The 12,461-nt window shown below is 47.8% G+C and overlaps 1 protein-coding gene and 2 non-coding genes across 3 annotated transcripts; all 3 read right to left on the bottom strand.

Moving 5' to 3' along the window:
* Positions 1-631: 631 nt before the first annotated feature.
* Positions 632-12,247, bottom strand: DKC1 (dyskerin pseudouridine synthase 1). The gene is made up of 15 exons (XM_025862848.2): positions 12,095-12,247; positions 11,256-11,323; positions 10,554-10,640; positions 9,143-9,234; positions 8,640-8,824; positions 7,949-8,013; positions 7,446-7,572; positions 7,081-7,211; positions 6,526-6,669; positions 5,451-5,571; positions 4,069-4,187; positions 3,295-3,398; positions 2,690-2,798; positions 1,789-1,908; positions 632-1,527 (listed from the first exon to the last, which is right to left on the bottom strand). Exons 1-15 carry the CDS (start codon positions 12,108-12,110, stop codon positions 1,462-1,464), a joined length of 1,554 nt encoding a protein of 517 aa, XP_025718633.1. The 5' UTR covers positions 12,111-12,247; the 3' UTR covers positions 632-1,461.
* On the bottom strand, positions 2,872-3,000 carry LOC112816436 (small nucleolar RNA SNORA56). The gene has a single exon (XR_003206175.1). It is a non-coding gene; the product is annotated as a small nucleolar RNA SNORA56 (small nucleolar RNA).
* Positions 6,846-6,982, bottom strand: LOC112816435 (small nucleolar RNA SNORA36 family). Its single transcript, XR_003206174.1, has one exon. It is a non-coding gene; the product is annotated as a small nucleolar RNA SNORA36 family (small nucleolar RNA).
* Positions 12,248-12,461: the final 214 nt, after the last annotated feature.

Below are 12,461 nucleotides of genomic sequence, written 5' to 3'. Positions count from 1 at the left end.
TTTCTACTCCATGGGGAGAGTGCTTCCATCTCCCCCATTTTCCTCCTGGCAGCCATTCCTTTCAGCTTTCTCTTCATTCTCAAGACCTGGTTTCCAGAGCACCTCGTGACTGGCTGCCCAAATTAATCTGTATCCAAAGGGAATTACTCCACTCCATTGCTCACACAGCAGCTAGCTGCTGGGATTATAAACACCCATGCCCTCAAAAGTCCCCCACCCCAAGTCTTCTGAGGCTGGTGCCCACATAGACATGCACCCAGGATGCTCTAATCCTGGACGAGAACCCATGAGGTGCACACATGCAGCTTCCTGCTTTGATCTGCCGGAGGCTTGCATTCTGACCCTTCCAATGGAGGGAAACCCAGCCTCAGGCCTATGCTCAGAACCCCTCCCCATACACACTGGTACCTCCTGCCAGACCCACTACGTAAATACTTCTACCTTCCTCCCCTCGACTGTTTGGGGAGATCACTGGATTTGTGATGATTCCCCTTTTTATCTAGTCAATGCCCTGAATGTAGATTCTAGAGTATTTGGTCCCATGCCAGATAATAGGCCCCAAGATGAATGTTGCAAGACACAGAACCAGAGAAAATAACCGAAGGAAAAGCATCAAATTCCAAACAGGACATAAAGTTTCCTAAATTTTTAATTAAAATAGTTTCTATCTTTTGTTCTACTCGTTTGACATCCCCAACAATTAGAAAACCCAACAGAAATACTTAAAAACAAGTAAACTTTAATTAAGTAAAAAGTACAACCTTCTCCCAGCAGTGAGTGAGTGCATCCTTTGAAAGTAAGGGAGAATTAATAGAGAATATGGAACAGTATTTTAGCTTCTGTCACAAACACAAGTAGGCAGATGGATTCAGGTGCATCAGGCTGTACACACAGGCTATGAAGGGAGTACAGAAAGGACCGCTGAAGCCAAAGACGGAGTGGATATAGGTGACAAGATGGCCTGCATGTGGCCAGAACAGACCACTGTCCTCACAGGACATGGGAGATAAGATTTATCCCCCCAGTGAACAATGTGGTTCAGTTCTCTTCTTTTACTTGATCTACAGCATTTCACTGAGCAATGTTTAGAAACTTTTAAAATGGGTTGGGGGGTGGTGCAAACCAGGAGCACGCTATGCTGTTAGAACAGCCGTCGGGCACCAGCCGCAGATGGCTCCTGGGCTGTGCTGGGTCTGAAGGAGAGAACTCCCAACTCTCCCAAGCAGAGAAGTGGGTGCCATCAAACCTGCCTCCTTCACCCATATCCTTAAAACAGGACAGGATGGGATGACCACACCAGGGAACGTCACTGAGTTCTCCTGTAGCAGCTAAAATGTGCCGGAACTCTCCACCCTTTCTGGGACCTATGTTCCATTCCCTCAAGAACAAAAGGAATTCTGTTTTCTCAATAAGGCTTTAATTTCTCCTCCCACCTGGACACAGTGCTCAAAGTGGTGTCCACTACTCAGAAACCACTTCCACTTTTATTTTCTTCTTCTTCTTCTTCTTCTTGGTACTGTCACTGTCCTGGGAGAAAGAGAAAGCCTCACTGCATCTGTTAACAACCAAATGAGGGAAGTTCCAAGAGCCCAATAAGCCTCTTCAGGATCGGTGAGGATATTCTGGATTGAATAAATTTTGCACAGAACACAAGCCCTGAGCTTTTCAGTGATGCCTCAGCGGTCTACTTTTACAGACAGGACCACTCAGATTTCCCCCTCACCATCAACAGCATTCTAACTGCGAGCAGTTACGGGAAAACGCTGCTGCCCCCCTTCGAGAACCTACCCCATCGCCCGGATCGCCCCCGCTCTCTAGCGCGGCTTTGGCCTTTCTGTCCTTCTTCTTCTTCTTCTCCTTCTTGACCAGCTGCGGGGAGGCCTCGTCACTTTCACTCTCTCGCTTCCGCTAAGGTGGAGACAAGCGATCAAATGTTAGACCTTGAGCAAAAATGGATGAGAAACGGTAAGAAAGTGGGGAATCACCAGAAAAGTTCTGACTAAATCCAAGAGTAAGTTTTCTAATGACAAACCCCAACAGAGCCTTAATTTACAGAGAATCCAAACACGGTTTCATCCCCAAAGGCCAGGAAGCCATGCGCACAGCAGGAGCACCAAAGCACCAGTGCCGGGCTCGGGGACTGTGACAAGGTGGACTGCATGTCTTCAAAGAAGGCGGGCAACCCAGGAGTTGTGACAGGCCCCATGCACGCCAGAAGCTCTTCCCAGGTCACTCAGTGCACCCATTCTGTGCTCTAATGCCAGTGGTCCCCCCAAGCCTGACAAGCTGAGGTGCTACCACATACTTTCCTGGAACTTTTCAAACGCAGAGCTAATGCGATCTACAGGTTGTCAGCCTCTGGTGATTCTGCTCCCCGCTGACTTTTGTACGGCTCATCTGCCCCGGGGCCAGAGTCACACACACCTCCACTGTGACCCAGTGCCGTCGCCTCAACGCGGTGGAAGCCGAGGCCCCTGATTTGAGCCCACAATCCTCCCAGCAGACACAACAGGGAATGTGAATTGGAGCCCAGACCATCCAAACAAGTACCCCGAGGTATGGCACGACATTATCTACACAGCATCACGCCCCCACGGGCAGAAGCCTTCCCGTACTGAGCCACGACCTGTGCCTAGACCGCAACCATCTCCCAAAGCACACTCCCAACTGCTCACAGCATGTCACTCACCTTTGGGGCTTTTACCACTTCGGCAACTACTTTTGGGGCTTTTACGACTTCGGTAACTTCCTGCGGGTCTTTTACTGCTTTGGCCCCCACCTCTCTTTTTGCAGAGTCGCTGAAAAACAGATAGCAATAGGTGAGAGGCACTAAACGGCTTTCCAGGGAGGCACTGCTGCATCCTCAACCAGTGATATCTGGCAAGTCTAAAGCCACCATCAAAATACTGACGACAGACAGAAGAACTCACCACTTACTGTTGCAGACTGACTCCCTCTAGAGTCCCACGAGCCAGACTAGAAAGGGATAACTGTCTGCTGAGCAGGCCTGAGGAGTCAAGGGGTAGTCCCTACAGCCCCCAAGGTCTCGTGAGCACCACGCAGGTTCCTAGAGTCCCATGTGTTAGCAGCTCTCCCCAAAACTAAATCTGCCCTCCTCCCCATACCCAGGCTCCATGACCCCCTGCCCTGGCTCATGTAGGCAGCCACCATGCTGCATCTACCCCTCTGAGCTCTACAGCCTCCCCTCCTCACCTGTGGTGGATGCACTCCTGCATCCAGGCAGCAAGCGTGCCGCCTCTGCCTGCCTGGGGCTCTGAAACACCCTGCCCTCACCTGTAATCCACATACTCCTGCATCCACGTAGCAGGCGTGCTGTCTGTGGGCTTGCCGTGCTTATCCAGAAGACCCTGCTTGATCATCAGCCTCTTTTGACTTGCCTGGTGGATCGTCAGGATTTCAACATCAGAACAGTGTGACACATGAAGCAGGTATTATGGTGGCTCAAGTAAGGCTCTTCCCTTGTGTGTTCTCAGCTGGGCCTCACACTTCTCTGCAAAGCACTCAGAACTCACACTCTCCAACAGGAGCAAACATGGGACTTGTCAAAAGTCATCAAGCCTTCTTTATCAGTGAGAACCTCCAAAATGTCATTTTGTGGCACCCCCACCCACCCCATTCTTCCACCACAGGGCCTTTGCAGCACATGCGATTCCAGCTTCCCCAGACTCTCCCTTCCTTTCTTCACTTCATCAATACGTAACACTGTGTCCTTTACGCTGGCCTGGCTCCAACGAAGATCCCTCACCCAGACCGCCCCCCCAAACAAGTCAAACCCCTCATTTTGGACTCCCGAGATGCCAGGCACCTCTCTGTACTCTTTCATAACCCTTCAACTTGGCTTTTGTTGTGCAATATGAGTGACGCCCATCTGCTTCTCCCCATTAGACTAAAATCTCTAAGGTCTGAGAGGGTCCCATTTCTACTCACCATCACTCCCCAGAGCAAGGTTGTGGTGGTAGGGACATAGCTGAGAGCCACCCAACAAGATTCAACAACACAAAAATGAAGAGTTAACGCACAGCAGAGCACACACCTGGTCCCACTTACCTTTGGACCTAAACCCCACTTCCGAGGATAAGTGTCTCTCTCCATGATTACTCTCTTGATCTTGGCTACAATACCATGGTCACAGGTAGATATCACTGCTGTAGTCATTAATGCAATAGCTGCAGGTGTTAGAAAGAGATTAAAGAATGACTTGGAAGAGAGAAACTTCGTTATCATGAGCCCTAATTCCACTGTTTTATATAAATTTTAAAACCCCATTTTAGGGGCACCTGGGTGGCTCAGTCAGTTAAGCATCCAACTCTTGATTTCAGCTCAAGTCATGATCTTAGGGTCATGAGATCGAGCCCTGCATCAAGCTCCATGTTCAGCGTGGCGTCTGCTTGAGATTCTCTCCCCCTCTGCCCCTCCCCCCACTTGTGCATGTGTTCGCATGCTCTCTCTCAAAATAAGATCTTAAAAAAAAAAAAAATTTAAGGGGCACCTGGGTGGCTCCGTTGGTTAAGCATCTGCCTTCGGCTCAGGTCATGATCCCAGAGTCCTGGGATCGAGCTCCCTGCTCGGTGGAAACCCTGCTTCTCCCTCTGCCCCTCACCCTGCTTGGGCTCTTTCAAATATATAAAATCTTTACAAAGAAAAAAAACATTTAAAACTCGAAGCTCTACTGCCTTGAGGTTTCCTTTGCTGAGGAGGATGTTCATATGGAGAAAATCCACTGCTATGGGAAAAAAGCTCTGAAACCATATTACAATTGTCAGTTAAAAAAATATTTACACTAACCACATAAAAATCAACGCTTCCTAGAGCCTCAGGAGACGTCTTAATAAGTAAATCAGAGCTATTCATTTAATGTGCCTAATCTGCACCACCAGAAAGAAAGCATGTCATGTGAGGGTCATGAGAGTCCCTCCTCGGTTGCAAGCAGGGATCTACGGATAGCAGCCAGAAGGGAACACCTCCAGTAAGGCACCCTAAAGATACACTCACCAGGCTTGGGGCTTAGGCCACACATGGGGAACAGCTTGCACAGCCCCTTCAGGGCAACGGAACATTTGAAGTTTTAAGAACAATCCAACAGTAGCTAAAGGTTCACAAGTTAACTGCTACAGGCAGACAAAGAATGGACTAAACTTTTCATCTCAATTACCACAGACATTTATTCCCTTCGTTAAGGATTTTCCCTCCCCCACTGGAGCCGGGCTGCTGAGACATGACCTCTAATGCAGCCAGTTGGGACAAGGGGAAGCCCCATTTACCTGCTCCTCATCTATGCCTATCTAACACAGTCCTTTGCTTTGACTACCCCAACGGGCCCCAGACAACACAAGGATTAGATGAACCTGAGGAGCCAGGACTTGGGGGCCTGCCCTTAGTGAGCCCGGCTGTGATGGTGCAGAAGGAACTAGGGCAACTTCCCCTCTTACCCATACAGATTGCTTCCCCTTTGGTGGTGATGACCACGATCTCCTGATTGACTTCGATGCCATCCTCATATCGGAGAACACCTGGAAGCATGATTTTTGCCCCATAGCAGATTGCATTCACCTGCAGAGACAGCGCTACATGTCAGAGCCCTAGCTGCTGCACTAGCCCCTGCCCTCCATCCCTCCCCTCACCAGCACAAAGGAGAATGGGGCTGGGGGGTGGGGAACGGGACCTGTGAAATGGAGCTAATGGCATTCCACCATGGGCTAGGCACCTTATACACACAGACTCAGGAATGTTAAAGGGGAATTTAAATACCTACTCCTCGTTCCTCCACTGGACTTAAAGGTATTTTCATCTTAAACAAAAACCCAGCCTTACTTTTCCTTAATCACTCTTCTCTCTTTTTTATCATTGATGAGAGAAACCCTGACAGAATCAGGAGCCTTTTTGCTTTTTTTGGGAGATCGGGCCTGTAACAGGCTCTCAAAATGACCAGCAAACAAGATTACTGAGGCCTGTTGAACCAATCACATGCAAGTTAAGACCACCTCTCCCTGAGTTCAGTGGCTTGTGCCATCTTGTCTTCACTTACCTAGATCTCTTTTGCTGACCACATTCCACCTCCCCCTTAAATTCACCCAGAGGGTACCAGTCTGAGCCCAGCATGAGGAGGCTACATCACACTTATGTTGTTGTTTCACACAGTTATGTTTTTTCAACTATTATAATGGCATAGTTTAGGATACCTCTAATTTTTTCTCTTATTATGAAGCATAACTTACAAAAAAATGCATCAAACACCCTCAACTCGGCTATCCTTTGTCCCTGACGTAATTACATCACCAAGAGAACTACGTGTGAGGCACCTGGCTGGCTCCGTCGGTGGAGCATGTAACTCTTGATTTCAGAGTTCTAAGTTTGAGACCCACGTTGGGTAATAATAAAGAAAAATAGTAAGTTCACATCATGTTTCATCTCTTTACACAGAATGAGGATTTCAGAACACAGACTGTATCTCATCTTTGTGGAGTCACGTTTTGTGCAAATGTGAACTTGTCACCCAGAACTTACTGCACTATCTTTCATAACCAGCCTTTTATGAGAAGTCAACAGCTTTTCCAAAGGGTAAACAACTCGCCGCAGGTAACTGTCATCCTTGTGGTTGTCATACAGCCACTGGGCATCAAGCACGTCATGCATTGTCACCATGTGGTCCTGAAAAGCAGCCATGTATGAAAACTATTCAGTGTCACTGTCTCTGAAATAGTCCAACAGACCCCAAACTTCCAAAACCTGAATGAATTTAGTCCAAACTCATTAGTCTTCAGTCTCTTCAGAATCCCCTCTCTTCTACACATCTGTAACTGATATCCTGAAATCTAAGTAGGCATTTTTGTAGGCTGGGAGGTAGTAAATGAATAGAGTAATGCTTTCTATCCAATCATCTCCCACAGCCCAGGTTTCAATGTTCCAAAGTTTAATTAACAGAACAGGGAAGCTGCCCCGAACTGAACTCAACACTTTGGCAATAGCCTTTTCCAGGATGTGAAGCAGGTGAGGAATTCCACCAAGGGCGGGAAGGTGTTAAGTACCAGCTCTAAAACTTCTAGCCCCGTAACAGTGTACCTTTTCACTCATGACTCCGGAACGAACCCTCCGAAGTTCCTGCATCTGACCGCCAACTCCCAATAACAAACCAAGGTGCACACACAGCGTCCGAATATAGGTGCCGGCCTCACAACTCACCCAAAAGATTCCTAAGACACACACACACACACAAAAGTAGCACATAGTCCAAAGTAAACACATCACTGAGAAACCCAGAGTTATTCTCTGAGCCAGCAAGACTAAATACAATAGAAACAGGCTCCGACTACACCATATACTAAGGGCACCTACTCTTAAACAAACAAGAAAATGTCATTCTCAAGAATGCGTTCCTATCCACATGTGGTCAATGTCAATTCAGTTCCTCAGACCTAATGACCCACCTAATCTTCTTTCAGGATCATACTCGATCATCTTGCTCTCATATATGGTCCGCACTCTGAGTTGCCTCTTTACTGCAGCAATAAGTGGGGGTCGCTGGAATAAGGCACCTGTCAGAGTTTCTAGGGCCTAAGAATAAGCACAAACCAAAATAAAGACTCATTGTATAGACTCTCAAATAAGAGCAAACAGCCTATTGTGGCAGTTTGAGGACACAAATGAAAAATTTTCAATCATTTAAGACCTAAAATGTCCTTTCCATTTTTGCTTCTTTCTTTATTAGTGACACAGGGATGATTCAGTGCTTATCAGAGAGCCCTTTCCTCAGAAGGGACATGGCCAGAAGTGCCCCTGCCAATCTGCAGTACCTGTTCAGGCTGGCGTGAGCAGCCCACTGAAAAGGGCACAAGATAGGACAGCCAGGAAAGCCGACCTGTCTCCAGATGTCTACGGGCTTAGATACCCACATCACCAAAAGGTGCCCTCCCTGTAATCACAAACTTACCCTAGAAAGTTGAGTCCCCCCTTCAATAGCATTGTGTAGCCGGACAATTCCCACATACTCTTTGCCTGAAAAATGACAAAAGAGTAGTCAGGTATGGCCACTGAGTTTTCTGTATTTTTATATGCTCATATTCCCATTTTGTGCAGCAAGAAAAGCATGCAGTTTGATGACTTCTTTCTGTAAAATTTCAATGAAGACAGATTTCATGGTTTGGACATGGGAAAGGAGTGAAGATGCTTCCTCTCACTGGGGGTTCAACTTCCAATGTGCTGACAGGAACAGCTGGAATACACAGTGTAGAGCCTGCTTAGAACAAAACCTTGCAAGGTCATGTAGGAGATTCCCCTGATGAAAATGAGGGAAGGGCACTTTAGGCAGAAGCAGCAGCGAAGACTCCAAGGAGCCTGGAGCGATAAGCCCAGAGCGGGACTCAGACACAGACCTGTCTCAGTCCTGGGAACAGATCTAGTCAACTTGATGTGCACATGTCCAGTACCTGGAACTCCAAGAAAGGCAGACACCCTAGGATCTGGCAAAGGACAGAAGGTACACAACCAAAGTATCCCTGCTTAGGACTTTTTTTAACTAATGAAGAAACCATTACCAAGGGCCAAAAAGTAGAAGGAAAGGAAACATAGAAAGCCTTCCAATAACAAAGGAGCTGCCTCCTTTTATTCCCTCTTCCACATACCTGCACTCTGCTGGGATTTCACCAAGCGAGTGGCTCGTTCTATGCACACGATTAAACAGCCAGTCACCTTGGGATCCAGAGTACCACTGTGTCCTGTTTTCTCCACCCGAAGTATTCGTCGGATCCAGGCTACCACCTCATGGGAAGAGGGGTTGGAAGGCTTGTCAAGATTAATGAAACCTGTCCTAAAATGGAAAAGAAATCACTGTGCCGTCATCTCTGGCCCTCTAATAAAAACTAAATCTGAAGAGTAAAAAAGTTCACCACAGGTACAGGTTATGTATTTACAGCAATTCCAGGCGTTTCTAAAATGCCGCTACCTTCTTGAACAACTGCTGTGGAAAAGTCACTTTTTCAAGTACACTCTATGACCAATGTGGGTTCAAATTCATGACCCCAAGATCAAGGGTCCCATGCTCTACCGACTGAGCCAGCCAGGCACCCCTGAAAAGGTCATTTTGAAAAGAACGGAAGTCCGAACACCACATGCTTCCAACACTTACCTGATATAGTCCCCAATCTCCCTCTTCAGAGGATTTGAACCACAAGGAAGAGGTGTATAGTGTGTAGTCCTTACATTTAGCTTATCAAAATTCTGGAAAGCAATGATACAACACAGAATAAACTTAATAAACCATTAACATATGTAAAACAAGAGTCAGCACCACCATCAACCATGTTATGGTTAACCCGAAAGTTTATAAACTTGGATACTGCTCCTGCATTTTCATTATCTAGTGTGACAGACTGTTAAGCCTCCTTACACACTGGAAAAATTACCCATATGAATAAAGACAAATTTGATCACTCCTCTAGAAAGACTTCTTGGGGTACAAAGACTGGCAACGTTTCTCAAACACAACCAGCTTGTTCCTCCTCCAGATACTCCCATCTCTGCTTTTCCCAAGTCTGCTCCTTTTCATTCTCCTCCTTTCCGAGGCTTGACCACAGGTCTGAAAAAGCTCCCTTCAATTGAAGCTTATCTTTCATGTTGCCCAGTTTAGTTTCATCATGGTACTTATCACAAATAGCAATTTTAACTATCTCCCACCCGGAGATTTTAAATTCCAAGATAGTAGGGACCTTGGCCTACCCAGTTCACTAGCATATCCTCAGAACCTACAACAGAAAAACAGATGTAAATGGGAGACCTGTCTGACCAAGCAGAAACTCAACTGTGTTGAATTATATAAGCAAATCTCATTTGTTTACTTCATATATATTGGTTTATTATAACACTTTGTCAAGAGGTGTCTCAGTAACTTCCTCTACCCTACCCTTTCTCCTAATCTCATACCTGGCTCCCACTAAGTTGCTTGTGAAATTTGTACTTCAACTCATTACTGAGCCACTCTATTTAAAATCCAACACAACAGTCAGCAATTTCTAGAGGACCTACATGCTAGGCACTGTGGCTAAACACGTTTCATGGATTACCTCCTACAGCCCTCAGCCTGCCTTCCTAAGAGAAGATACCATAAGCAAACAGCCTTGGAGGTTAAATAACTGGATCAAAGTCATACACCGTCTGACTCAAATTGGTCTGGCTTCAAAGCACATATCCTCAAGCACTAGAGCAACCCTACTCCAAGTGTGGCCCACAAACTAGTAGAAGTCTGTAAGGTGGAGTTAAATACAGAAACCAAGAACTAATTATTTATAAACTTTGATGGCACTATGACATTGTTGTGACATTTTAACTGTATTCTACTACAGCACTGGGTGGACTGGAAATGAAAAATGAAACAAAATATGGTCCTTCATGTCAGACACTTTGAAGAACACTGCTTTAGACTGTATCATCTGGCATTTCCTAAGTCAAAGATGCTAGTGCTAATCACTCTTAATGAACTGTTTAATACTTAAATAATATAAAACTAGGCACTGATCTGATACATAATCCTAACCACCTACCTTGAGCAACAGGGGCCACTGAGATGTGTCCAACTGAGCCACCTTGGATTCAGGTTTGATAAGAAATTCTTCAGCATGTTGTATCTCCTTATACAGTATAGAAATACAGTTAGACTTCCCACCTGATTTTGTACAATTCCATTACTACCATATAAGTCTAAGCCTCTTAAAGAGAAAACAAGGTAGTCCCTATGCCTCTTCACTAGGACTTCCAAGTGAAAAAGAAATGAACCAGGACCTCAGAAGGGTAAGTGAAGTGCCACCAAGATGGGGACAGCTAGGAGTGCCTGGGTGGCTCGCTCAGTTAAGCGTCTGACTCTTGATTTCGGCTCAGGTCATGATCTCAGGGTCCTGAGATGGAGACCCGTGTCCGGCTATGCACACACACACACTCTCTCTAAAGAAAGAAAATCTTCAAAAAAAAAAGATGGGGACAGGTACTTAAAGAGAAAGAGGGATAGTGGGTCTGTGGGTGGGATAAAAAAGAATTTCAGAGAGAGGAGCTGATGTGGTCAACACCATTCAGCAAACTATACTTGACAGGAGAGATTTAGGTGTGGCTGGGGTTGTGTGGTTTACTACACAACCACTACCCAATTCCAACCTATTCCTCAGAAACTTTTAAAAAGTCTTTTTATGTAATGTGTTACCTAAGTAACCTTTCACTTTAGTTAAAGCAAAGTATAAAACATTCCTACTCACTGCTACATCTTCTTCTGGTAAAGACTTCCGCTCCTTTTTCTTCTTATGTTTCTTCGGCAAAATAAATACTAAAACAGACAAGAGATTTGGGAGTTTTTCCCGAAAATAAGGGTAACAAAGCTTAAAATAGAGAATGAAATCGGAGCAAGTAGAAAATGGACGTTTGGTCTAGAATTACTGGGGAAAACAAAGTGTGTAAGGCCAAACGCGTGGGTTGCACGGCTCGGTAACCGACCGCAAGCAGTCGCACATGTCGGCTTCCATTCCAGTTCACCACGTGGCCGTGGCGGGGCTTAAACCTGCCGCAGAAGTGTTCGGCCCACGGGCCACAAAGTTCCTTAAGTGACCACTCAACTGCCCCCTACCCGGTTCTGTGGCTCACAGAACTTTCTTGCGACTTGGAGCTACGAGCACGCCGGGGCCCCTCGGCCCTTATTCTTCCCCGTCTGTTCCTACCACCCTTTCGCGTGGTGCTGACCGTGGCGTCTGGGCTGTGGCGGCGGTACAGGCACTGCCAGGTCTCCCGTCACGGCGGGGAAGCCGGCACGGCCGACGCCTTTCAACGGGGACCCGGGCCCTAAAGAGGCTGTGCCTAGGCGGGCGGCCCGGGCCTCGCGGAGCTACGTCACTGAGAGGACCCCCTCCATCCCTTGCCCTCAAAACCGTAGACCCAAGGCCAAGAGGCAAGGCCAGCAGGAGAGGCCCGGCTGCGACGGGACCGGCCTGGCGGCAAACCAGCGGAGAACACGGCCCCCGATGCCGTCACCCTCCCATCCCCAGCTCTTCGGGGCGGCGGAGCTGGTACTTAGCCCGATCACCCACGAGGAAACGACCCTTACCTTCCGCGTCCGCCATGTTGCCCCGCACAGCGTGCGAGCCGCGCGGGCCACCACCAAGGGAGCTGGCAGAGACTCCCGCCGCCCTCAGGCCGCGCCACTAAAACCCGCCCACCTGTGCGACGCCGGGTGCGTGCAGCGCCGCGGGACTGAGGGGCGGGGCCAGGCTCGGGGAGGTGAGCCCGAGGCGCGCGCGGGCCGCCTGCGCAACTTCATTGGCTGGCTCGCCCCCCGCCCCTCCCCCGAGGTAGCCCGTCCGCGCGTGCGCTTTGGGACTCGCCCGGCCCTAGGCTGCCCGGGTTGGAGACGCATGCGCAGCCCGCCCCCGCGGCCCATAGTGTATGGGCGTGGCCCCGACCACAGTTCCCTG

Source organism: Callorhinus ursinus, unplaced genomic scaffold (assembly GCF_003265705.2).
Source record: "Callorhinus ursinus isolate GAN/ISIS: 27379988/994484 unplaced genomic scaffold, GSC_fseal_2.0 scaffold112, whole genome shotgun sequence".
Lineage (NCBI taxonomy): Eukaryota > Metazoa > Chordata > Mammalia > Carnivora > Otariidae > Callorhinus > Callorhinus ursinus.
This window is presented reverse-complemented; position numbering and strand designations above follow the sequence as displayed.